This window comes from Scomber japonicus, chromosome 9 (genome assembly GCF_027409825.1).
Source record: "Scomber japonicus isolate fScoJap1 chromosome 9, fScoJap1.pri, whole genome shotgun sequence".
Classification (NCBI taxonomy): Eukaryota; Metazoa; Chordata; class Actinopteri; order Scombriformes; family Scombridae; genus Scomber; species Scomber japonicus.
In genome coordinates, this window is record NC_070586.1 from 14,183,644 (window position 1) to 14,211,003 (window position 27,360).

Consider the following 27,360-nt stretch of genomic DNA (forward strand, 5'->3'; position numbering starts at 1 on the left):
CTGTAATCTGATTTCTTTGTTCTAGTTCTAGTTTTTCTCATTTTTTGATCAGACATGGCCCATCATATTTAGGGTTGTTACTATGATAAGGAGCGAATTAGGAATATGGGAACCAGGACATAGGAGTATGCCCACTTTTTTATTTGAGATTTTTTTTTCTAAACAAAATTTTCAGAGGTGAGACTTACCTTCTAATAAGCATTTTTACACAACTAAACATTAAACATAAGTTTTGAATACTAATATAACAATAATAAGAATAATAATAATAAAAATAATGAGTAATAGAAGAGAATTTAATCATATGACAGACCCATGACTTTTAGTAAGCATATTTTCTACGCAAGAAACCAAACTTGTGAACATATTTTATTTGGTGCTGAAAACATCAAAATAAATGATGGCCTCTCACTTATTTTAATTAGTTGCAACTTGTAGAGCAGCCAAAATCAATGTTTTCATTGGCCTGGATTCAGAGTTGGGTCCACATGGTCTCTTCTGCAACTGTGAGGCCATCTTTTGCTCTAACTTTTAACCTCAACGCTAATGTTCCTACTTAAGTTAATAGACAACTTTTACATGATTTAAAAAGGCAATTTCACAGCGAACATTTATGACCACATGCTGTAGCCAGGAGCAGGACAAGACTTTAACCATTTTCTGTATAATTTCTATGAACCTCATAAATACTATACCCACTTTAAATGAACAAAGAAGGCAAAGTAGAAGCAAAGCTGCCCCACTGCTTTTTGTTTCTTTTACCAGGTTTGCTGTGTTATTTTATCCACAAAAGCACTGATCTGTGCAGGGCCACTTCTCCCAGTTGTTAAACAGCTGAAACACACTGTACTCACTGTGTCTGTTCCAGCTGTGCTGGTGGAGTGCACAAATATTAGCACCGACTAGTGGCTGGAATAAAAGTGTGAGACTGAAAGTGGGAGGTGGGTTCAAGATTTATGTATACATACTCCAATCTGTAATACAGTAACAGTTTTTAAGTGGACAGTAAGTATATTTTCACATAGCTGGAGCAGAAATAATGAGCACCAATGGTAGGAAAATACACTTACTGTATTTGTATGATTTCCTCTGCATGCTCACAGATTACATGAAATTCAGAACATTTTGTTCTCTTGAAAAAAAGGAATATACAGACTCATTACTTTTTTTAAAAAATATTAGAGTATTCTGAATAAAAATCAACGTTTCCCCTTGTGCTTTAGTTCAATGGAGCAAAACAAAATGGTTCAGTAAGCATGTAATAATGTGGAGCATCAGGTGTTTCCCTTCCAGCACATCGCTGTTTTGCATCCCAAATGATGACGCACTAGTGGAGGAAGGTGATAAGGATCTGTTTTCACCTCAGTGGTAACCTCATTTCTCTAACTCAATCCACCTCCACTTACAAATGAAAAATTTGATGCTTTCAGTCTTGAACTCTAATAATTTCAACTTAACATGCCAAATCATTAACCATTTAATAGAGGTACGACTTGACAAAAAACTACTTTCCTATATTAGTTTTAATATATATATGTATATTTAGTATGTTAATTGGATCATTATTATTCTACCTTATTGCTATAATTATTTGGGGCTTTTAATACTTATCAACTTGTCATTTTCATCACATTTTGACAGAGTTGACTGACCAAACTCAGCAGCAGTTTAATTATGAAGACAAACAGCCTTTGCTGGTGAAATATCCTCATGTAAAAGGTGAATTTTAACTAAAAAAAAAAAGAAGTAGTACACACCTGTTAAGAATAGACCGTTTAATTACCAAAATTGTAACCCTTGTACAGTTCCCTGAAAAAAAATGATTGACTGATACAAACTGTTAAGACAGTGGTACAAAGCATTTCCCTTCTGTTTTGATCCAGTTCATTAAATATTGAAAAGGTTTTGAGAGCAGTTATATGGTACAATTTATTCAATGCTACACAAGAGGTCTGTAAAGCTGTTCAGAGACCTAATCAGAGTCTCACTAGTTGTATTTCACCATAAGCAGAGGGGCTGCGGACAATGTAATTTCAATCCATGGAGAAATGAAAACCGTGTGACTAAAACAGAAACCATACAGATACAGCAAAGAGGAAATGGAAGACACCACAAAAAAAACCCAACAATAATTGTCTGATCTGAAAAATGTGATTTCTTGGGGACAAAAAGGAGACTAGGCAACGCTGTGAAAGTAGTTTCATGGAAAACTGATTTCAACCACATGACTTTTTAAAGTTACTAGACTTGGGACTGTTGAGAGAAGGACACGCTGATAGCTTTAGGAAAGCTTAGAAATCCTCTTCAGCATTCCGACTCCTGGAAGACTTCAGCTCTTTCAGACGCTGGATGCACTCCTCCACACTGCGCTCTCCATGGACTTTGTTATCCCGGGTACGTACATTGACAGTGTTGCTGGTCTTCTCCTTTTCTCCCACCACTTTTCCAGGTAAAGAAACATGCAAAGAGGACAGAAAAAAAGGAAATCAATATCTAGATAGACAGTGAAGGGGAGATAACGATATAGACGGTTATAAATGACAGACAGAGTGTGTTGCTACTGACCCAGGATGAAGTTGTATTGAGCCAACTGTGCGTTTCTGATCTTCTTGTTCAGAGTACATCCAGGGTCAAGATCCACATCAGTCATTAAGCCGCCTTGGTGGAATTCCTGCTGGACCTGCCACATTAACCAGAGAAATGACCAACAATTCAAACAGGTGAGTCTATGTCAGCAAGTTTTAAACAATTACTAATTCAAACTTGCTGATTGAACATTGTAGTTGTGAGCACAGTTTTCCAGTGAGATGAAGGATTTTTAGCGACATTTCAGTGGTACCTTCTCTGGGTTTAAGGTCCAGTGTGTAAGATTTAGTGGCATCTAGCGATGACATTGCAGATTGCAACCAACTGACTACCCATCCCCTTCCAAGCATGCACAAGAACCAATGAATTGCGAAAGGTCCTCTCTAGAGCCAGTGTTTGGTTTGTCTGTTCTGGGCTACTGTAGAAACATGGTGGTGTAACATGGTGGGCTCCATGGAAGAGGACCCACTACCCATGTAGATCAAAGGGATTACACACTAATTAAAACATACTTATGAATATTATATTCCATTTCTGCCAGGTCCGTTCCGCCAAATGCCACTAAATCTTGCACACCAGTCTTTTGTCAGCTTGTTTGTATGATTATCTGACTCTGCTTGTGTCTTTTCCTTCCATTTCTTTTTTTAAAGCAGTGCTGCCTTGTTCTCTGCAATACACAGTTGTCTAATGTTAATACCTAATTCAACAGATGGCACAAGCAGATAAAATCCATGTTAGCTTCCTCCCATTCATTTAGTTTTCTGCACACACTTCAAGATGCAAAAACGTGAACTTCAGAAGCACTGACAGTATATTATGTGACTTTGTGCAGTTGACAGAAACCGTTCACATATAACATCCCAATAAAAAAATCCTAAAAGAACCATATAACAGGCTTTACAAGTAAAACAGAGGGCCATAACTATTTACATAATGATTACTCTATCAAGTAGTTTTGTCATTTTGTCTTATATAAACCGTTTCAGTAGAGTTTGTGCTGTTTCTGAAGTTAGAATAAGTTGCCGTGGTTACCTTCTGAGCGTACTCATCACAGGTCGGTCCCACAGGTACAACCATCACTTGACGAGGAGAGAGCCACAGAGGCCTGAGACAGAAGAGAAGAAGACACATTTGCATTTAGTTGGACAGCAGAAAAGCAGGTCAGGCACAATCTACAAAATACCTGTGAAAATATTTACACACAGCTCAGCTCATGAAGAATTGCAATAAAACAAATGTCTGGAGTCAAGTCCTTTTTTGACACTTTTTAATTATTAATTAAAATACACTGTATACAAACCATTTCCCTCCGTAGTTTTCAGTCAGAATAGCAATCATCCGCTCAACTGATCCCAGGATGGCTCTGTGGATAATCACTGGTCTCTTTTTGTCATCACCATCATGGCTGGAAAATCATTTCAAGGGGACAATAACAACATCAGCAACAACCAGGACTCACACAACAAGAGAAATAGTAGAACGATAGTGATCATCTTCTCGAGAAATGGTAATGTCATTAGCATTCCAGCTGTACAATGGTTACTTTCATTCTTATTTACAAAAACAGAGAAGCTGGTTAAAATAATGCACCAAGACAATTGGTTTCAGGGAGCTGAATCCAAGAAACACAAAGAAAATCACAAATGGAGTTTAACAAATCTCATTTTTGTTTGCTAAAGCTTTACCTCATTTTATCCCATGTGTCTTAACATTGATTTCTTAGTGTGAGAGATCCACAATTTTAGATACTGTTAATTTGTATCACAATCTACAAAATATGAGGATTTGCAACAACAGTTTGTTCCGTCATTTTTCATTTTTACTTTTATTGATGAAAAGAGGTGGATGAATTACCTAACAAATGTGAGGTTGAAGCGGATTGGTAGCTGAAAATCAAGCTGAATCGTGGCACACTGATGGTATCGGCCGATGGCATCCTTGATCTGAATGTCAATCTGCAGAGAAGGACAAAATGGACGGTAAATGGACTGCACTCTTCTACCTTAATGGACAAAGTGATTTACAATTTGCCTCTCATTAACTCAAGGACACCGACATGTGGACCGGAGGGGCCAGGGATCGAACCACCAACACTATAATATATGACATGGATGCTGTACCTCCTGAGCTACAATCGACCCTCGTGCTGCTGTCTCACAATTTTAAGTTTATCATTACTGCAGCACGTGCTCACCTTTGGTCCATAGAAAGCTCCATCACCCGGGTTCAGAATCCATTTCTCCCCAAATTCATTCAAGCTGTTCTCCAGTTGCTGTAAAAAAAACAAACATATAAACAATTAATTACTGGCTGACCAACATGCAAGTAAACAGTAATATTAAGCAAAGCTGTATATTTAGACCTGACATTTTCTTCATCTGGAACCAATCACTGAACTGAGAAATGTTAACGTCTCAATAATATTTTATGGTTGCTTGTGGGAGTTAATGAGGTGAGGGAAACACGCAGCAAGTTCTGTTCCAGTGGCTATGCCAAGTTTACAAGTCCTTTTTTGTGTACATAATTTTCCACCTTTGTGCGTGCAAACATTCATCAAAAAGTCAGTGCTTTATGTGGGAAATGTTTTCTTCAGAGACAGCATCCTGATAGGTCAAGCAAAGCAGCTGTACAATTTATTTTTAATAACTTCAGATATTCTAGTAGTATTCAGATATTATTGCTATTCTGAGAGCTGTGACTAACTCTTAATTACACAAAGACTGAAAGGCAAACCATAATTTAAGAAGCAGCAAAATCTCTTTAGTGTTTAAAATGATCTCTTCTGTCAATAAGCGGACTAAAGAGTGTTTAGTATTTAAATAGTTCCTGTGGCTACTGAATTGATTGCTCTTGAAAAAATAACTTCATCAGTAATGTTCTTCATCCAGCGGGCAAAATAAAAAGGTACAATGAAGTACTAACATTGCTGACTAAACCAAGGACAGAAATGAAAAGGAGTTCTTTAAAGTTTATAAAATACCCATGCCTGTAGAAACAGGAGGAGTGAATATATCCAATAATTATGGGTAAGTACCCCTATCTACATCTTACCCTGCTCACATTTTATTACTGTCCCCTGTGGAAGATTGTAGGTGACCTGAAGGAGCCTATGACCAAGTAAAGACATCTGCACTAAAGGTGAAATGAAATATACTTGTAACAATCAGATAAAGAGGAAAATGAAGTGAAAAACAAATCTTGACTTGCTGTAAAACTGAACTCATGCTTTGTCTCCATCAAAAGACTTTCATCCATTCAGAGTGTGTCAGTGAAGGCTTACTGGACTAAGAAACCATTTAAATGTGCTTCATACACTTGTTAAATCAATACAGTACACTCGTAGCACTTTTATCTAACAGCTGACGTTTTATTCTGATTGTACCGATCTACAGTATATTTTACATTTGAAGTTTCTCATGAGAGACCGTCGCTCTGTTTCATCTAATGCTGAAAGCACCAAGCAAAAGACTCATTATCACTTAGTTTAACTTGTGCACTTTTGTTATCATTTTGTTCAACCTAGTTTGAAACATTACCTGTTCTCCCACAGCAACTTATAGCTGAACCTAAGATATCAAAATATGGAGCTGGTCCACAGAGAATGAATTTGACAGCAAAGGGAGACAGCGATAACACTAATTTAGATTCTCTGGAGGGGACTGTTTCAGAACTGATGGCAGTTCAACTGAATAAAACTCATTCATTAAAATATAGATGTTCTTTGAGTCTATAAATCACAATCCATTGTCTGTGGTGCCAAAAATTCCCATCTTGATAATATCACAGATCTCCATCCTAATTTTCAGTGAGACTCTGTAAGTTGTTCACATCTTCAGCTATACACAAAAAAACAAGAGGTGCTCTGATTACCTTTTCTGCTTGTTCCCAGACTTGGGGGTCTCCCAGGAATTTCTCTGGTCTTGTGGAAAGGTTGAGTTTGAAAGTGAAGCCAAACACGTCATACACAGTCCGCAGGAAGTCTAGGCAGCCTTTGATCTCCTCCTCAATCTGGAATCAAAAACAGCATGAAACAGAATTTGCATCATCCATCTGGACATAGCTCCAATTTTAACTTCTGGCTTAATACTTGATTATATCTTTTTTATTACAGTGTTACTAAATAAATTAAATTAAATGATGTAATGAAAAACTGCTTGGTTTATTGTAGATAACATGACAATTAGTTATAATAAGGCTATCATGCACATGCATGTGTCAAATCACAAATTTTAAGCAGGCAGCTCAGATGTGAAAAACATGTGGTACAACAGGATATTAAACACAGAAGATCAGTTGGAAAAAAATGGATTGCCTCCATTTTACAGGGGAAAAGTTTCTCCTAAATCTAAATGTGAAACAGTTTTTTCATTTCTCCATCTGGAGACACTGATTATAAACCTCAAGGCATATATAATTATAAGAACATATCATCTGAAGTCTGCTTTAAGGTTGTTTTGATTTTGTACAAAACAAAAGACAAGAGTACAAGCACTGCTTTCCAGCTGTTGTTATAAAAGTGAAAAATTAAAAATGGAAATAATTTGTATGCAAAGTGCAATAAAATAATTAATCATTCAATCGCCTAATTAATTAAGAAGTCTCCTCTTTTTTCCAAAATTCTGTTGTGTGTATCAACATGAGCATGGCTCCTTTTTGGTGGAAGAACTTAATATGCAAGTTGCGACATCCAGCTGCAGCAGCTGGTGGAGTTCTCTCACTTTATCTGAAAATGTGACAGGCTGCTCAATGACCACATTACCTGAATTCATCTAATAAACTGTGCCAACAAGACACTGATGTACTAAGAGGCTTCAGAACTTCCTTCTCCAAAGGAAGTCATTTCTCTGTTAATTGTGTAATGGCTTTGTTTTGTTTTTCACGGTAATATGTGGTGTATGTTTTTAATGATCAATATAGAAAGTGGAGACAGTTCATCTTTATCATGCTTGTACAGTGTAAATTCATTCGTCATTGCGTCAATGGCGGGCCTCACCTGGTCCATGGTGCAGAAGATATGAGCATCGTCCTGCTGGAAGCGGCGGACACGGGTGAGGCCGGTGAGGGCTCCTGACAGCTCGTTCCTGTGCAGGACGCCAAAGTCGGCCATGCGAATGGGCAACTCTCTCCAGGAGCGTGGCCGGTGATCAAACATCAGGCTGTCGCCAAACAAAAAGTGAAAAAGAATTTACATAAAAATAAGAATGTTGACTGTTGCCTAGATTTATCACATTAACTAGAAATTGCTCTACTGCTTTAATAACAGTGCAATGCTGAGTTCAATATTTGATTTAACTGACATTCAATGCTTTGACAATATGTGTTTGCAAGCTCAATTTCCATTTCAGTATGATCTCCAGAGGGGGTGTCTTTGTGGATAGCACAAGGACTGGAACAGTAAAAAAAAAAAGAGAGAGAGATAAAAGATTTCGATACAAAGAACTGCAGTCTGGCTCTTTACACTGCAATGCAGCATTTAGCACTAAATTGAAGTGGGTCATTCACAAACTGAAAACATGGCAAGACTATCAGTCCATTTCAAGTTAAGTTGAACTAAATGACAAACTACAGCATTAAAATGTCAAACTAATTCATATCGATTGAGCGATAACACATGCCCTGAGCAGTCATAAAGCTGTTCTAAATGTTCTGAAACATTGCTTGATTGTGCTCTTTGTCTGCTGTGGTAGTGAATATTGCAACCAGGTTCAAATTTTTTGCAAGGTTACAACCCTAAACTGAGCTCATGTGATGTTATAAATGCATTAAGTGCTACAGAAGAAACCTGCCACCAAAAAATAACTAAAAATATCTTTTAAACCATTGGAAAAACTTGATGAAGAGTCTGTAACAACAGGCTTTGATTTGCTCATTTATAGCATACTTTCAATCATATCTGTGAGGAAAAGAAGGCTTTACCAGTGTCCGGGGCAGTTCATTGGTTTGAGTGCGAAGATCTCCTTCTCAGACTCAAAGGAGAACATGTTCTCGCTGTAGTGCTGCCAGTGACCGGAGGTCTGCCACAGCTTACTGTTGTAGATGTTGGGAGTCACCACCTCCTGGAAACCTCTCTTCCTGTACTCACTCTGCCAAACACAATGTGTACATGTCACAACAACTGTTCAAAACAATTTCTGTCAATACCTGGGGACTCGCCGATAAACATTGCATATTCCCCGAAAACATACATAACTCTCAAAGATTTAGAGAAAACAAACTCCCTCAAAGAATATTTATTCCACTGAATATTTACACCCTTGTTTGTTTACACTTTATGAAGGAGATTTGGGGGTAAACTAAAAAAAGGAAATGAAACAAGAAATTCAGCTCATGCTTCCACGTTTTTGTTTTTTACTATTTGTCAGTTCTATAGACATTTAGGTTAGCCTGTTTTGTTGGATGTCACTTAAAATTTGAAACCAAAAGTAATACTGAAAACTGTGTAATTTGTTTTAAATCCCAATAATCACGTACGCTACAAATGTTGAGATGTTGGAGGTGTTTCATTGCTTGTACAAACAAATCTTATTATTCAAAATCTCCTTAGTCTTCTATTTACCACATAAAAGTCAAATTAGTTCCAATTTACACTGCACAGTGGACTATTGGAAGACGAAGAAAATCAATGCTTAAATCAAATTAGTTGCGTGGCTTTTAATTATGAAGCAGGTGCAGCAGAGCTTCTCTTTAATACTGTCACTTCATGTATCACTGCTTTCAATTTGTTCAAAATAAAAATGCTATTTTGAAAGACATAAATTAGTTTGACATGGAGCAAAGATTTTTCAGTATCTGGCCACAACTGATGAAAGAAATAAGTAATATGTAACATGTCTATGTAGGACAGTATTTTAATTGTGGGAACACATAAGATATTATGTTGATATGATTGCAAATCTACAAGAGGTGTTATAACATTATAGTACACACACATTTATCCCTGCTCATCCAGCCTGCCAGCAAATTTAAACTTTCTACACTGACTTTTTGTCCTTCTTAATGTCTTTAAGTTTAGAGTAAGATCACAGCAATTCTCCACTTTGAGTTTTGACAGCTCTGACTTACTCTGATGAACTCAATCAAGGTGTTGTAGATAAAGGCTCCCTTTGGCAGGAAGAAGCAGCTCCCAGGACTCAGGTCGTGGAAGAAGAACAAGTCCTGCTCCTGATGGAGAAGAAGGGAAAAAATGATTTGTAACTATGAAGGCAGCCACTAAGTCCAAACTGGTTTTTATTTAAGATAATGAAACATTTGCATACTCTAGTTAATGTAACTGTTTAGGAACATACTCTGTCTCCTGCTCAGCTCACACAAGTATGAATTGTGAAGTACTTCTAAATGAATACCGCTTTCTTACAGATTACTATTTTACTACCAAACATTCTCAATATTTGTTCTTTTTACGCTAAGAAACACATCAATTCATTAACACATGAAAATGAACAACTTTTCTAAATCCTAAAAGAAACAACACATCATAGTGATAGTGATACTTCCTCATATGTTCATCTTTGAGATTTAAAACCATGAAGGTTTTCTTGTAATATGATGTTTCATAAGCCAGAAAATGTAACTACACCACTGCGAATCCAACTGCGGTATATTTTCACACTGTTCATAAATGTCTTTGAAGATCTGACACTGTCTCATATATTTCTAACTTTAGAAGAATTCTACCTGTAAACCGCAATATTTGTTTTGGTTATATCATCGCTGCAAATCTGTAGTCAAATCACATCTTCACAAACTTCAACATATACGTACTGCACTAAATCTTAAAAAGTGAGAAGAAACCCAACAGGAGGGCCATTTAAAAAAAACTACGAGGGAAATGGACTCTTCAGTTACCCGGCCTAGTTTGCGGTGATCTCTGTTCTTGGCTTCTTCCTGGAATTTCTCCCACTCTTTCAGCATTTTGGGGTCAGGGAAGGAGATTCCATAGATCCTCTGGAGGGTTTCCATATCTGCTTTTCCTTCCCAGTATGTAGACGAGTTCTAGCACAGCACAAATACAGGATGTTAGCTTTCATCATATTTTTTTGGGCCCATCTTATCCCTTGAGAATAAAGTGTAAGGTAACTCTGCTCTAGAAATGGGGACAGATGTGCTTACTAACAAATAATCTGAGTGCATACTACAGCACATGAAATCCTACTTCAATCAGGAATCAATCCACAAATATAGTAACAATAGGTTAGGACATAAAAAGCTCACCTTGTGGATCTTAAGCGCCTTGATTTTTCCAGTGTGTCTCACATGGGGTCCACGACACAAGTCGATTAAGGGACCACACCTGAAATGCAGCATATTAATGAATATTCTCTAAAGTGTTTCAAGGACCATAAACATATACGATGACATGAACAAACAGGAACTAAAAAAATACAAACTTTTAAATGTAAGGATCCCAGACTCACCTGTAAACGGTAGTAGTGGGAGTGGTGACTTTCTCGTTCAGAATGCGGCACTTGAACTTGTTGTACTGTTGAGAAGAGGTGATATTAGATTTTACCACTGCATTGTTTCTAAAGGAGGAAGTTTCTTGTGTTTTTTTTTTCCCCATACGTGTTTGTGCTCTGCGATACCTTGAACATTTCCAACAGAGTCTCTTTCTTTATCTCGAGCCTCTCGAAGGGCTGCTTCTCCTTGATGATTTTCTTGCACAAGGTCTCCAGACCGGGGAAGTCATTGCTCGATACGCCCCTGTCGAAAAATGCGAGAGATAAACAAAACAGGAACATTCAACAATAACTTTTCACTGAATTGTCTACATTTGGGCTGGGCCGATAAATTACTGTTACAATAAAGTTAAAGTACTGTTATAATACAGTTAAATGTCATAAAGTTAAATAAAGTACTGTCATAATAAAGTTATTTTAACCTGTGGTGCAGAATTACATATAAACGAACATCTGTTACATTCAAGCCCTTGCCAAATGAGTTCACACGATGCTGATTAAGCCTATCACTGCCAGATAAATCTCAATTTCACAGTGTACCAGAGTTTTTAATTTGTTGTTGGGTTTCACATGCTGGCTGGTTGAATACATACTGCTCATGCTGTATGGGCAGAGCATGCGTACTAGAGACTTCCGCCAGCCAGACAGGCTAACTTATGGTTTATCGCCCACCCCTAGCCCACATTAATATTCAAAATGCCTCCAGTGCTCAGTTTAGCCTGCCAGTATTTCAAGAGGGCATCATGGCTGTAACCAGACCTTTTGTTCACCAGTGTAATTCTTTGACTGCCACAAACTGATAACCTCTGTCAAGCATGGGCAAACAGTTAAAAGTCCTTGGCTTTAGGGCTTGGGCAATGTCAAAATATCCTTGCAAAAAAAAAAAAAAAAAACAGTCTTTGGGAATCCATTAGCATAAAATGACTTCATTAAGGAGGATGTAGAATTAATTAGACAGCACTCCTCACACTCTCCTGTAGCCTGTAGTGGGGAGAAATGTATGTTTTAGGGAAAGGTCGAGTGAAAAAGTTGTTTACGAGTAAGAAGTGTTCCAAATTTCTAAGGGTGTCCTCAACACACTTTTAAAGCTTCACTGAAGTAATCTCTAGTCCGTGTTTAGAATAGATTTGGTTTTATGATCCGAGATATAGAGCATATATAGAGAGATGTCACCTCAAATCCACAACTGAGAAAAATCCAGCTTGACAGCATTAGTGTCATTACAGTCCACCTGTTCTGTGTTTGCCACTGGTCTTATACAGTTAGCAAGAGTGACAGCTGTTAAGCCTTAAAGTACATGCCAAAATAAATTAGAACTGACAAACATACAACTATTTATTCAGACAAATGTAAACCCAAAGCTTGTGCGACTCACTCATTGTTGTCCAGGAACATGTCGTAGTAGAAGCCATTCTCGATGGGGGGACCGTAGCAGAGACAGCCCCCATACACCCTCTCCATGGCTTCACCCATGATGTGGGCGCTGGAGTGCCAGTAAACCTTAAGAAAAAGGAAAAAGAAGTACTGCCTGATTAGCAAAACAACAGCAAGGCCAAACTCTTTATGCTAAGTCAGTATCACTGTGGTGAAAAAAATCAAGATTATTGACCTTCATCGTCTATGTCGATATTACATTCATTCACTGTGTTGCAGACTTTTTAAAAAGCCTTTGAGAACATTTGAACCATCTAAATAGTGCAAATCAATTCTTCTGATGCTGACAACATAAAAAGATATGTTATAAATCTGCTACCATGCTGCCAAATTACAAAAAAGCAAACTGACTGAGACTTTGGATTCTCTTAAGTACTTAACAATGTCAACTGACAAATGTTTCTCCTTGTGGTAAAACATTTAGCACTTTGTTAAGACAAGGAAGATAAAATTGGGCTTTTACTTTAGGGACGTGTCTAGTACTTATTCTCAGGAGACCATATGCTGCCACGTTTATGACAGTTGATGATTACAGCAGTGTTTTATGTTTTCTTAATGTCTCTGTAGCTCGCACACTCAGCGAATCACAGAGCTTTGGGCTTTATTATCGAATATAAACCTCTCATTCTTCACTTTAACCTTGCATGCACAAGTCAGCCTATGCTAACTACACACCAGTAAGGCTAAAATATTTTGTCATTGGTTGGTGAGTATTTTAGGTTATAGAGAGATGCTCAAAAGGGCTTCAAACTATGTATTCAAAGAAGTTGTTTAGAGTGAATTCTACAGCTTAACAATCTCATCTACTAACTCATATAAGGAGAAAAAAAAATGTAAATCTAATAATTGTGTCAGACCAGAGCAGACGTGGACTTACAGCTTGAGCTTCCTCATCATCAAACTTGAGCAACTGAAGGCTGCAGTCATCCTCCAAAGGTCTGTCCAGATCCCACACACCGTTGTTCACTTTGGCAATCACTGTGTTGTCTGCGAGGCCTTGGCTAAATAAAAAAGTTAAATATGAAATATTAATTAACATGCAGATGTACATTTATATTATCACATTATACTGGCAAGTCCACTTTTAAAACAGACAAAGTTGGCCAAATTCTTCCGTGACATACTCTACAACTAAGATTTAAAAATGTTTAACATAAAAGTGATATTCAAACCGTAATATCAAATTAACCATACATAGCTCCAATACTGATTATCTAGATGTGTGCATGCTTGTATGAAAAATGGCGAGTGAAACTGAAGATTCAAATGTCATTATTTTCAGAAATCCATGAGTAATTGCTTTCTAACTATTATAATCCACAAGATAAATCAAATTCCCAAACATCATTACAATGACAGACAATACGTGATATACTGATATACTCCACAGCCTCACCTAGATGTACTGATCATGTGACACTCACAGTCATCACTAGACCTACAGTAGATGTAGTTTAGCTGGTTTTACAAGGTCCACGTTGGTTTGACAGACCTGCTGTAATTAGGGCGGTGCATTATAATGATATATAGATGGTTTGAAGAAATATTATGCTTGTTTTGTTGTATCGCAAATCACACTCGTTTACAGCAATATTTTTCATCATCTGGAGTCTGTCCATCTTTTGTGTGGATTACATTAATAAATTACTCTTCATGGCATTTTACTCAACAAGTTTTTATTGCATTTACAGTAATGTAATGAGTGTAGTTGTCATCAACTCGAGTGCTTCACCTGGTTCACTTTCTGCTGCACTGCGTATGCAACACACACATATGCAACACACACACACACACACACACACACACAAAGGGCTCAGCTCCACAGGGACATGAACCAGAAACTATTAATTCACTGAATTCAAAGAAAATGTGTTGAAAACAGCAGGTGATCACACTAATATGCTTGTTGCACCACAGAACAATGACACAAGGGTTATATATATTTAAAATTTCCACAAGCTTTTTACTGTTTATTGTAATTTTAATCTCTTTTTAATCTTTTAACGGACTACTGGCACTTGATATATATTAGACAATGCCGACAAGGGTCATTCTCTGACTACTTTCAGGCAAAGTTTCCTCTAGTTTTTAAAAAACTATTATTAGTATTTTCTTTTGTTTGGTAGACAGCCAAAGGTTAGAGGGATGTCATTTCCAATTACAGTTTTCATAATGTGGGTGTTGGGAGGCCTTTTAAAACTGTGAAAGTGATTACATGCTGTATAAATAAATTTGACAGCTATTCTTTCAAAATTAAATTTCTGAAGCAGCGTTGAGTTTTCCGCCCTTTTATTGTGCTACATGAAAGCGAGGTGTCACATTTAATGACAATATGGAAAACCATCCACATCTAATTGGATATCAATCTCATCATCACACTGACCTGATTCCACAGGCCACTTGGTATGGTGTGGTCTTCCAAGACTCTGCGTCCACCACCTTCCCATCGGGCAGGGTCACCTTGATGGGTCGGCTGTCCTTCGCAGCCCTCTCGGTCATCAGAGCGTCATGCTCAGCTTTCAGCTTTGCGTACAAAGTGAGACGCTCCTCGATGTACTGAGGTGCTGGTGACAACTGAATGCAAATTAGAAAAAGGTGCGAGTGAATGTGAGGGTAAAGGTTAATGCCGTCATTGATACATTTCATTGTGCGTTAATCTGTAAGAAATGTTGCTATAGGCTTCACACCCGGGTGCTAGAAATTACATTTTGTGATTGGTTTTCTGTTTACCAACTTTCTTTGTAGTTCATTATAGTCTTTGTGTACACAACCGCCTGGGCACAAAGACACATAGGCTGGTACTTTACCTGTACTGAAGAACTGAAACTAAAACCTACATTTACAGTTGATTTTTTTTTAGACTTTAAATATTTTTGGCTTCTGAATTCAATTGTATCAGCATCATTGTTTCAGAGTAAACATTTATACAAGTACCAATCAACAAGCAAACAGCCTGGGTGTGGCTGCTTTCAGGTGCAAGAACATGCATTAGGAAGGATCTATAAAAACTGTAGACATACTTTACATCATTGCTAAATGAAAACAAGTCATATACACTTAAAATATTGATATTTTATGCCTCTTGATTGAGCAACTTACCTCTGCCTTCCCTCCAGAGTCTCCTGCAGCATTTTTGGCCTTCTTTTTTCCATCTTTGCCGCTTTCAGTTCCTCCCTGTCCAAATATCACAAGGTTTACATACAGTTCAGATGGGAAATGCACACACCAACCTATCACTATACAAATATCTGTTGTTTTAAGAGTTCTTCCTTATCGGTATTTGTTGTTGTGGTTCATAGTGGTTACAATATCTGCCTTAACTTTCATATAAAATGTTGGGCAAAATCCAGCACAAAGTGATTCAAAAAGACTTTATAAATGGTTCACGTCACATGACAAGTAGTAACTCACACCTATATATTAATAGAAATTGGTAAGAGTTCAACACAGTTTTTAAAGCGAGCTTGGCTTGAAGATGGATTGGCTGTGTGATTTGTAAAAATAACATAACCGTTTCATAAATTATCCCCAAGTGTTTTTATGACATACGTGTAAGCATTCCTATAAGTAAGAAAAAATAAACTGTCATAGTTTGAAGGGATTCTGGTAAAAGAAACTGGGGTCGCCAGACTGCAATGTGGCATTACTACCCACCTTAGCAGTTTAAAACACACGCTTAAGTAATGCTTCTGTTATCTTGAGAGTGATATTAAAAGGTAAAGCCAACATAACATTACTTATAAACGCTTAGCTTAGCATAAGCGTTAGCACCACACTGCTGACAGCATGAATCTGAATACAGGCTAGGCTAGCTGCTAGTAGGCTAATGTAACTGAAAACTAGCCTGTCCTGAGAACAGAAGTGTCACCTTTTTTCCTCCGTCCACTTTCAAGTCGCTCATTTTCTCCACGACCGTCTGATCAGCCATAGCAAGTGAAAAGCTACCCCCACTTGAAGAGATATCTTTCTAAAGTGTGAGCTACCGGTGTATGTGTGAACTGTAAGCAGTCAAGGAGCCGGGTGACGACTGATGACGTATCCCGGATGTTGCGATTCTGATGCAACATTGCTGCACATGTGTGGACTGATTTATACTGAATTATACAAACAAAAATGATCTGCCGTAAACATCATACAGAAACCATCTCACGCCTGTTCTTTGAATGTGAAATATCAAAAAAAAAAAAAAAAAATCTAATCTCTCAAGCTCTCAACTCTGCATACCCGTTTAACCCTTAGCCTACATACTGTTCATGGTCAAATTTGACACATTTTTACAATTGAGAGACCTTATACGCATTCCTATAGCTGGACTTTTCTTAATGACCCACGGGGGGAGGGGGGCGAAATTTATAAAATGTTCTCCTGGACCATAAAATAATTTTTATGGTTTATGAATGTCTTTTTGTCCACAAGATTAATCAAACACGATGATTAATCAAACATGTTAATGACTGATGGGGAATTTATGAATGTGAATTGGTGTGGAGACTAATTAGGCCTATGAGTCAGTAGGTAGCCTATGAATAGTATGTAAGGGTTAACCTCAAACATGTCATCTGCTGTGTAACTCAGAGAATAATTCTGATGAGAATATCTGATAATTTTTTTTATTATTCTTTATGCCAAATCGTTTCATTCATAAACAGAGATTCTCCAAAGCATTACCTAAAATTGCACCTTTCCTACTTAGAAAGTCTTTATTTAAACTGCTCAAGCTAGTAAATAATAAGAAAAGCAATACATTCATAAACCACTAAGAAAAACTATTCGCCCCACATTTTTATTTATTTATTATGTATGTTTTTTCTTCTTTTATTTTAATATGTTTATATATTTTTTTTAATGTTTAGATTCTCTTTCTATGTAATTTATTATCTCATATTCTTTATTTTCTCATATATGTAGATTTCTGAGCTGTAAAGACTTTATGTGAGATGTGATGTTTGCCTAATTATTGTGTACTCCACTGTAAAAAAAAAAAAAAAAAAAAAAAGCAATCTAATTCAATCTGATACAACAGTTCTGCCATAAAGTCTGCATTTACAAAGCTTATATATTTTCAGTTTTTTGCTGACATTGTCAGAAAGTTAATGATTTTACCTTATGTTTATTATGGAGGTCACATGGGTGGTGGCGGTGGTGTTGGTGTTGGTGTACTGGAGTGTATTATGTTAAAGGTGTTCCTAGTATTTTGTCCACAACGTTTAACATACATGAGGAGGGCACAATATTAGAAATACTTTTCAATATTCATAATATTTACAATTTTGACTATTATGAACTGAAATGTGGTATATTCTAATGAAATGTTTATTTTTTTTAAACATTGCTGTAGACTAGTAGACTAACATCAGCTGGTTTCCTTCAGATCACCTCTTTAATCTTTATGGAAGTACATTTAGCCTATTAAAGCAAAAGTCTTTAGTTTTATAACCCATATCACTGTAAAACATATATATTTACAATAGGTGTTTTTTTGTTCAGCTGGAACAAAACTGCACACATGGTGCTCAGTGGCTCATTTAGGAGATCATGAAGCATTGCTAAGATTAAACGAAGCAGTAATCTCTCTCTTTTTCTGCTTCAAATTCCTTAAGGTGTACAAAATATAAAGTAATGTTTCTGAGTGAAATCACTAGAGCATTGTAAATACTCTGATATTATTTCTAATGTGGTTGCCCAGCAGGGAAATAAAGAAGACATGTATCATTGATCATGCATGGAGTCTGAAGTATGATTTCCTTCTGCTCAAGATCAGGTGGGGATTTTTTTAATTTGTTTTTCCCCAATGCAGCACACACTATATCCTTAAGGCTCAGAGCTACAGTGCTATTATCAAGTTGCCAAGTTGTACTATTAATAATTAATATTCTGACTGAGCTATTTTTGACTATTTGATCATTTGTGAGGAGAAGAAACGAGCCAAGATAGATGTCTTGATACCCATTGTTCTGCCACCAGCAATTGGTTTCAGTTGAACTTTCTGTTGCTAATGGCAACCACTTCTGGCGCAGTTGTGCAGCAGTTTAACTGTCAAATTGTCAAATCTGAGACCAAGCAAATTATAACAAGGATTGTTGATCTACTCCACACATGCCCTAAATGGAGCATATCTGTGTTTTTCATTATAGCTGTTCTATGGTTGCTAATTTGTTGATTTTAAAGGACCAGTGTGTATGATTTAGTGGTATCTTGTTTAAACTTGTGAGAAATGCAAAAGGTCCTTTCTGGAGCCTGTGTTTGATTTGTCGGTTCTGGGTCTACTGTAGACACATGTCAGTTCTCTGTGGAAAAAGATCTGCTCCCTATGTAGATATAAATGGCTCAATCTAAGGTAAACAGTTGTTATAAGGTGATATACACTAATTAAAACATACTTATAATACATATATTCTACACACTGCACCTTTAAATTAGTTTTTATTTGATACATTTTACTGATAACCGGACTCACCACTATACTAGCTGTGTTGCTGATGTTACATGTAGCTATAGGGCTGCCACTAAAGATATTTGCATTATCAATTCATCCATCGATTATTTTCTTGATGAATCAATTGTTTGGTCTTTAAAATGTCAGTAAAACAGTGAAACAAATCACCCAAAATCCCCAAAATGACATCCTCAAAATGTCTTGTATTGTACGGACCCACAGTCCACAACCCAATATATAAAGAAATCAGAAAATATTTAAATATGAGAAACTGGGCAGTTAATTGATTATCAAAATAGTTGGTGATTCATTTAATAGTTGAGAACTAATCAATTATTCAACTAATCACTGCAACTCTAGGTCCATATGTAACTGTTAATTAACTGTTGAGTTAACCTTGGTTAGCAAAGAAGCTAACTGTTTTTTAAAAAATCGTATTACCTTTACTCTTGTGGACTCTATGTTTATGTTACTAGATTAATTACTTTACTGTGTTGGGCTTCTCATTGAGACATAATGTTGTTCTATACTGTTGATGCCTGGGATAATTCATTTGACAGCTCATTATACGTACTTCTTAATAATAATTAATCAATCATCTGGTTTTACTGTCAAAATACTATCTGCCTTTTACTGTCTGAATATGATTTACTGTATCTCATCTTTTTTCTGATTTGTAACCACTATGACTGATATGATATATTTTTTGAAATCGTGTTTAACTAGCTGCATACAGTAGCTGCACCTACATGCATCCATGCCTGCTTAGGAAGACAGAGTGCTCGAATGGATGAATGACATTGCAATAGAGCAGTTCCATTTATTTACAATTTTGTGGCGTGTTTAAAATCTTGTTGGTTCGTGAAGGATGGAGTGAATGGTATGAGGTAGACATGGACTTTGCAGCTGATGGTTTTAGCTGATTTTGAAGTGAAAATTTCACTGCAGTTTGGAGCCTTTTTTATATTCTTGAGACATTTCACTGAATACTTTTGCTAAATGGTTCGCTAGCCGAGGTCATTTGGTCAATGTTCGCAATCTTGCTTTTCTTCATATTTTAATATTTTTCTGTATCAAGATTTGACTGCTAATTACGAGAAAAGATTAGGTTTGGGAAATTGACATTGAAGCAGAACACAAGAGGGCTTTTCAAACTATGTGCAGATGACACAGAGCAATAACACCCAACCTGTGGGTCGTAACCCTCATCAGGGGTCACAAGATAAATTTGCGAAGTCACAAAAGGATTAAAAAGCCAACATGCAGACATGTTTCTGCTACAGAAAATTATCTTTGCTGGAAAATGATCTCTAAGACTACAAAATATTTAAATAAAACATGGAAAACAATCACTCCTTTGTGGACCCGGTCTGAACCAGTAGACATATCTAACCTGTGATAAGGGGTGACAAGTAGGCAATGCTTTGTTTTAAAGAGATACACGCTGAAATTGAGGTTATGTGGAGATTTGAGTTTGTGTACCTAATGGAAGTATTCCTCTGCCTCTATTGTTTGTTCAAGGTTTGCCTTTATTCAGTTTTGTCTTTATCAAATATTTTGCACATCACACATAGATTTCAGCTTTTTAAGGTTGCATAACAGTCTAGACATGTGGAACTTAATTGCTTTGATGGATTTTTAAAAGCACAGAAAACTAAAACCATGATAAAAACCATATTCTCTGTCACTTACTTGCATGTCCAGTATAGTCATTATATATGGACTATGTTTATTAATCTTTAATCAGTTGAAATAAGTAATAGACACAAATATTTTACACTCACAATGCATGCATAATCAAAATAACAAAGAGCAGATTAGTCTTGTTCCTGATTACAATCATAACACTGATTGCTCTGCTTACCCAGGGAGTGTGCGGGGTTATGTTTGTCCTATATTCTGCCTCGCTTGAAGGCACCAGACTTCAGACAACGTGTGCATTTCAATTACTGTCGAACAGCGGTTTTAAACTTCTGACACTCTCCGAGGGAATAAAGAAGAAGCTGTAGCACACCGTACTTCCCTGCTGTTCTTGGCTTGTTGTGAGGAGAGGGAAGTCTTGAATAATTAACCTTCAAGCCCTTGAAAAGTCAGGCACCATGTTCTATTTCTTGGCTCTGTACTAGGCCTTAAACACTGTTCCCGTGCCAACTCAGGCTCACAGTATGGTTGATGTATAAGGTTAAGCCAAAGTAGATTACATAGAAAACAACTACAGCAGTTTTATTTTTTAAAAGTATGTTGAATGTTTGATTATGGGCATACATATATTGCAATCATGTTATATTATTAGAATAGTAGCAATTACAATATAATACTTTTACTTTTGAATATTACTTTATATACTAGTAGCCTATTTCTAATAGTGGTGAGATATGGATAGCATTCAAACTCCCTTTTCACGAATAAAGCTGTGCATAAAAGGAGAAAGAGGTGTGAGAAAAAAATGGGACACTTATTATTATTTATAGCGAGAAAGTGAAAAAAGAATGGGGCAGAGTAAAAGTGAATTTATTCAGGGAGCCTCTGGTGTTGTAGGGATAAGATTTATGTGCCATGTCTATACTCACTCTCTAATTGTTTGGGGATATTTTGAATATTTTATATCACTAGCCATTAGGTGTCAGTAGAGAAACCTAGCTTAAGACAAACTGAGCACTGAATCCAATACCATCCAGTCTCAAACGCTTTGTTTTCTGCCTGCAGTTTGCACTCCCCCACAGTTCAGCAGCTGACATTGTCACCTCCTTCACTGAAGTTTCGATATAGCCAGCATTTGTCTACAGGCATCTCTGGAGAGAGAAACACATAGCTCCTACCTCTCTCACGCTGCTCCACATTCAAAGGAAATTGCAGAGGCGAATACATGATGGGATTTGTTCCAAATGCATCATAAATATTTGATCCTTCCGTGGTAAAATCACTTTTGTTTTCACAACAGAGTACATGAGATCATCAGTCAGTTCCATTGTTTTTCATCAGAAATGTCTCTTAGATAATACTGGGGAAGACCTTATCATTAAAGAATTTATATTGTCTGTTAGAGTGGCCCAATTAATTCAACCTCACCAACCAAAGCAAGAGTCCACGTGAAAAAAGCCTTGAATCTATAACACAACAGATTTTAAAATCTTTACTGATAGAGATACATAGATGACCGAATGTGAAAACAGGGATTTTTTTAAGGGAGAGGTAACAATTTCAAGCTCAAGGAACCATTCAAGGGCAGAACATCTGACAACTAATCTCAATGCAATAATACAGATCTGTAATCTTACAGCCTGATCAAAGTAACCCTACTATCTCCTGGCGCCAAGGGCAAGCTCCAGTATGACAGAAAACATTGGTCTTCAGCTGCCCTCCACACTGGAAAAGGATGACACCAGGTCAGAGACTTGCCCAACCAGGCAGACAACCATCTGCTGCAAAATCCTTTATGAGATGGTCCAATCCTCCACAGCCCCCCCCCACACACACACACACACACACACAAATACACACACCTCCCCTCAACAGACAATATTTGGACTCTTTACAATTCAGTATGGCTGAAACCTGTTAGGATTACAAGTTATTTTCATTCATTTCTAATGGCCAATAGCATTTTTACATAATGCATGCACACAAATCAAGCCTTTCTAATTATGACTTTTTGGCTGCTCATAATGTCCCTGTACTTTGTTCATTTATTTATTTTGTCTCAGTCTACTTAGTACTAATTAAATGATGCATGTTTGCAACATATGTCAGTACAGGCAAAGCCATCATGAGCCATAGTGTAGTTTTAAAAAATACATTTGCCTTGTTTAGTCTAATAGACCAAACATGTCTCCTCAGCGTTATAGCCCTACACTATGTATTATTTATATTATATAGAACATTTTCCAAAACATACAACAGTGTCATACAGCAATGACTGTTTCTTTCCTACCTTTCAGGTACCCATTCCTCATGGCTGACATTAATTTCAGTGCAGCATGAAACTCATCTAGTAGATACATGAAACTTTGATGTAGGTAATTCCATATAATATATTCCACATACCTTGGTTTATGTTTGTCAAGGCACATTATCATTGGGTGGTAACACAATTGAAAGGGCATTCATGTATTCATGAGAAGCTCACACATGTGAGCTGTGAGAGCTGGCTGCAAAACAGCATCATTCTCACAACCTACACTGTCCAACAAACCTGCCAGCTACAGACATTCTGTTGCTATGCTACATTATTTAAATTTGTTAATTGTATAAATTCATTGTCTATATTTAATGATTTCAATAGGTGTTATACAATTACTTTGAAGTGCCAAATAACAATGTCAATCATTCTTAACAAATAACTAAAATACAGATTGTGAAGTCTGTGACTCGCCTTCCTTCCTTAAGAATAATCCTTTACGCTAAGCTCTTCATACTGCATGAATACAAATAACATACCTGGAAATTGTTTTTTGATCTATATCAACCCATTGTAACCCACAGCACTCCTCAATACATACATCCACATTAAGCACACGCACACACATGCACACACATTTGCACACACCAGTCTGTTTCTGGGTCGTTCACTGCTGAGCTTCCTGCAGAGTTTCTGGTTCAGACAGAGGTGCTCCCTTTGAGTAGAAATTCAAATGCTGATGCACATGAAACAGCTCTGACAGCACTCAAATGAAGCACAATAAACAAAAGAAAAAACTTTCTTTCAAAAGAGAAAAAAAAATGTTCTTCACAAAGTGTTTTAGCACCGAGCTCCATATTGTTTTCAGTCAAAGTGAAACACTTGCATAAAATGTTTACCTGCTTAACAACCAAGAGGCATGATGATACTCCAACAGTATAAAATATTATCTATTCCTTTTTCTTTTTTAAGTGTAGATGTACCCATATGTGAAGGAATAAAGATGTGTCAGTCAACATATGACTAAAAACTTACAAAAATAAATGATACCCTTTACAGTTAAAATTGTCGTCACATTTCTGTGTTCAATATTTTCTTCAAAGCATGAGTGTGTGTCCAATCCCAGGCAGTTGGTAGGGGGTCCAGATTATGTTGCTTAGACTTCCATCTCTGCATTGCCACATAATGTCAAATACACCAAGGGAAGGCTTTAGTAAAGCTGCCCAAACCGTCCATGCTGCCAGAGGAGAAGGTAAAAAGCAAAAGCCAAATGGGGGAAAAAAATCAAGGCACTAAGCTTTTTCGTTGATGCTCACATCCTAGTGAGAAATGAGAATCAGTCAATGTGGAAGACAATAAAATGTACATCACATCACACCCAGAGGAACATTTATTGGCTACTTCCCACAGCTAGGGGTGATAGCAGATCAACTGGTAGTGGTGAATTTGAGGGAGAGAGACAGAGAGGGAGGGAGATAGAAGGATTAGGCTTGATTCTGGTCCCTTATCATTCGGTTCAGTCTGCTGGCTCAGCAGCAGTAAGCAAATTGAAACTAACAGGATCTGCTGTAGCAACTACCTCTTCACAGTAATATGTGAGCCAAGTCGGGCCTGACTGTCATTAGAGGATTACACTTTATGTCCTCTGCAACTGCCAAAAGAATCCTGATGTGCTTATAGGAACATCCCTCCCTAAAACAAAAATCGCATTAAACATTTGTTAATATGAGGATGCATTCCCCTGAAATGCCAAGAATCTAGATTGTGATACCTCCCTGAATATCCTTTGAGATGCTTGTACAAGGACAATGTCTCTGTTTATGTGCTTGAACTATAGCAATTATTTATTATAGTGCTGTAGTTTGGAACGTGAAAGCACACTCATTAGCCTAGAAATGCCTTCTGGGTACTATAAAACAAAATTATTCTGACATTCATTGACTCATGGCATCACTGCACAGTCATGAATTGACCTAAATTGACCTGTTCGTTTAAATGAACATCATATTCTATAGGCTGTTTTTGAGCGCTAACAGCATAAGGGACATTTACTTGACTATTATTCTACTGAATATTTTCTCACCATGGCTGTATCATGCAGACTAAAATAACCACCCTGTATCAAAAGGTACTTAATTACACAATAGTGAAAGAAAGTTAAACTCATTTTGAATTCCAAACATACATTACACAAGATGTATTCACTTCAATAGCAGGATGAGTCCCTGGAGATGAAACAGCTCATTAGAAGCATATAAACAAGAAAAAAAAAGAAAAAAACTTAATCAAACTAGGCTTCAGCATAACTTTCTCTGAGTCATTCCCTTGTCTTTACTGAGTTTTAAAAAAGCCCCAGTGTTCCACACAGGTAAGCTGTGTTAATCTCACAAGTTCTCATTTCATTCTACAAATTGAAAAACATCCAACAAGATCTAGAAAGCTCATTCATTCTTATAGAGAGAGCCAAACTGAATATTTCATTCTGCCCCTTGTGTGGGATCAGACAAACAAATCAAAATGTTATGAAATCCTTCCCCTTTGTGGATGGAAAAGTGGGCTTTGAATAATAATATGATCCAAATTTCATTACTTTCCAAAAATGTTCCCTGTGAAGATCTCCAAATAGTTTATCCAAATTCTCTCTTGCATGGAAGCCTCTTATGAACGCACTACTAGTGATTTAGTGATGCTTAATGATGTTGATGATGTTAGCAAAGATGTGCTTGCCAAGACACATTGTCATTCACACCAGTCTCCATTTAGCATCTCAAGCTGACCACTTGTGTCCAGATTTTGTTGCTACATCACTTGTGCTACAAGATCAAAGGGATTCATGCATAGTTATTATGTCAGACAAGCACCAGATTTGTTGTTTGTGCCAACTAAAGAGCTAATGAAAGTATTTGAAGAACTAATATACATATACAGGCAATTCCAACTGTTCAGATTAAGCCATCCGTGATATAATCTGCATTTTATATTGTGTCCATCACTTGTCCCTTAAAGCTATAATGTGTGACTATTCCTCATTAAAATGTCAAAAAAACAAGCATTGTCCTACAGTATGTTATATATTTTGTTGAGTCGTGTACTTGGCATCATACCCCCTCTAACTATATGTGTACAAAATGCATGAATCAGCATTGTGGTTGTCCTCCATTATGGTGTCTATAGTATACAGAGTAGAGTATATACACATCCAAGACAATGTGTCAGATTTGCTTGTCCACCAGAAACTGTCATAAACATATACTTTTATTGAGTTTTAAGGTACATTTTAATGATAAACTTTTTTTTAGGAATTTTTAAGGATATCGTTTTACCAGATTAAGGATTTTAGTCATCGGATGTCTGGATCGTAAATTATCAGAGAAACAAGCTGAGAAAGCTTTGCTCACACAGAGCCCCTCCTGGGTGTCCTGTGTCCACCGAACAGCCTTGGAGAAACACAGTTTTTTTAATATGAAACGACTTTATTCACTATGTTTTAATCAATATGAGAAAGTCTGTTTGTTTTTAGGAGGAATAGACCTCTGTGGATTTACCAGCAAAAAACTGCTGATTGATGAAGTAATCCTAAATAATCCTAACCAGGAGGAGATGAGACAACTCCCATGATCCCGTGTTCCTTCACAACATCATCAAATTCTGTATTTTGTTATTGTTTTGATTGACAGACCCCTAGAGGAAGACATTGCATATTGTGCATTTAATTTCTCTCTTACAGAATTCCATACAGTACAGAAACAGCTGTTTTTACACTGACTTTATTTTTTGCAGCCCAATTGGGGTTGCAAGTTCAATTTTAATCCCATTAGATCTTAATGCACCATTCAGCAACACAGAATTTTAATGGACTTAAATGGTGGGTTGACATCAAAGGCAAAACACAAAACTATCTCAGCACACACTGCTCACTGTTCACATGCAACATATCCAATCACAAGGAAACCCCTTTTCCAGAGGTACTCTACAAAGTTCAATCTAAGGCCCTAAATTGCTTCTCATTTACTTGCTCCCACTTGGCCTTACAACATGAAGGGCATAGGCTCAACAATAAATCCTTCCTTTGTGATGCTTATAACTTTGGAATTTTTTGTGTGAAGACCCTCACAGAAATGTGGATTCAACTGAATAGTAATTTTGAGACTGAACTTTGTGATGTTTTCTCTCCATTGCCACAGTGGTAACCCATAGGTAACACTTTCTTTTCTTTTGGGATAGACTTAGAAAAAATTGTAAACCTATCCCTTAAGACATTTAGAGATAAAAACCACTGGGTATCACAAAATGTATAAAGAAAAAACTAAACAACTCCAAGATAGTTTCCTTTTACACAAAACATACATTTAAGTGGGCAGTATTGGTCATAGCAGCATATGGTACAGCAATGTTTCATCATTCTCTAAAGGTAATATATTGTATCTTTTTGAAAAAAGCAAGTTATGATTGTAATACACAGAGGCTACACTACCGAACTTTGGCATACATCACTCTCAGGTCTGCAGCTTGCTAAGAATGTGCTGCCTTGATCCTAATTGGTAAAAGCT

The 27,360-nt window shown here is 36.9% G+C and overlaps 1 protein-coding gene across 1 annotated transcript; it reads right to left on the minus strand.

Annotated features, from left to right (window-relative positions):
- Positions 1–1,760: 1,760 nt before the first annotated feature.
- tars1 (threonyl-tRNA synthetase 1) lies at positions 1,761–16,490 on the minus strand. Its single transcript, XM_053325662.1, has 19 exons — positions 16,345–16,490; positions 15,576–15,650; positions 14,860–15,050; positions 13,354–13,477; positions 12,418–12,542; positions 11,169–11,286; positions 11,001–11,065; positions 10,798–10,876; positions 10,432–10,578; positions 9,649–9,747; positions 8,503–8,669; positions 7,580–7,742; positions 6,457–6,594; positions 4,781–4,858; positions 4,441–4,541; positions 3,887–3,991; positions 3,619–3,691; positions 2,566–2,680; positions 1,761–2,440 (listed from the first exon to the last, which is right to left on the minus strand). Exons 1-19 carry the CDS (start codon positions 16,402–16,404, stop codon positions 2,292–2,294), a joined length of 2,172 nt encoding a protein of 723 aa, XP_053181637.1. The 5' UTR covers positions 16,405–16,490; the 3' UTR covers positions 1,761–2,291.
- Positions 16,491–27,360: the final 10,870 nt, after the last annotated feature.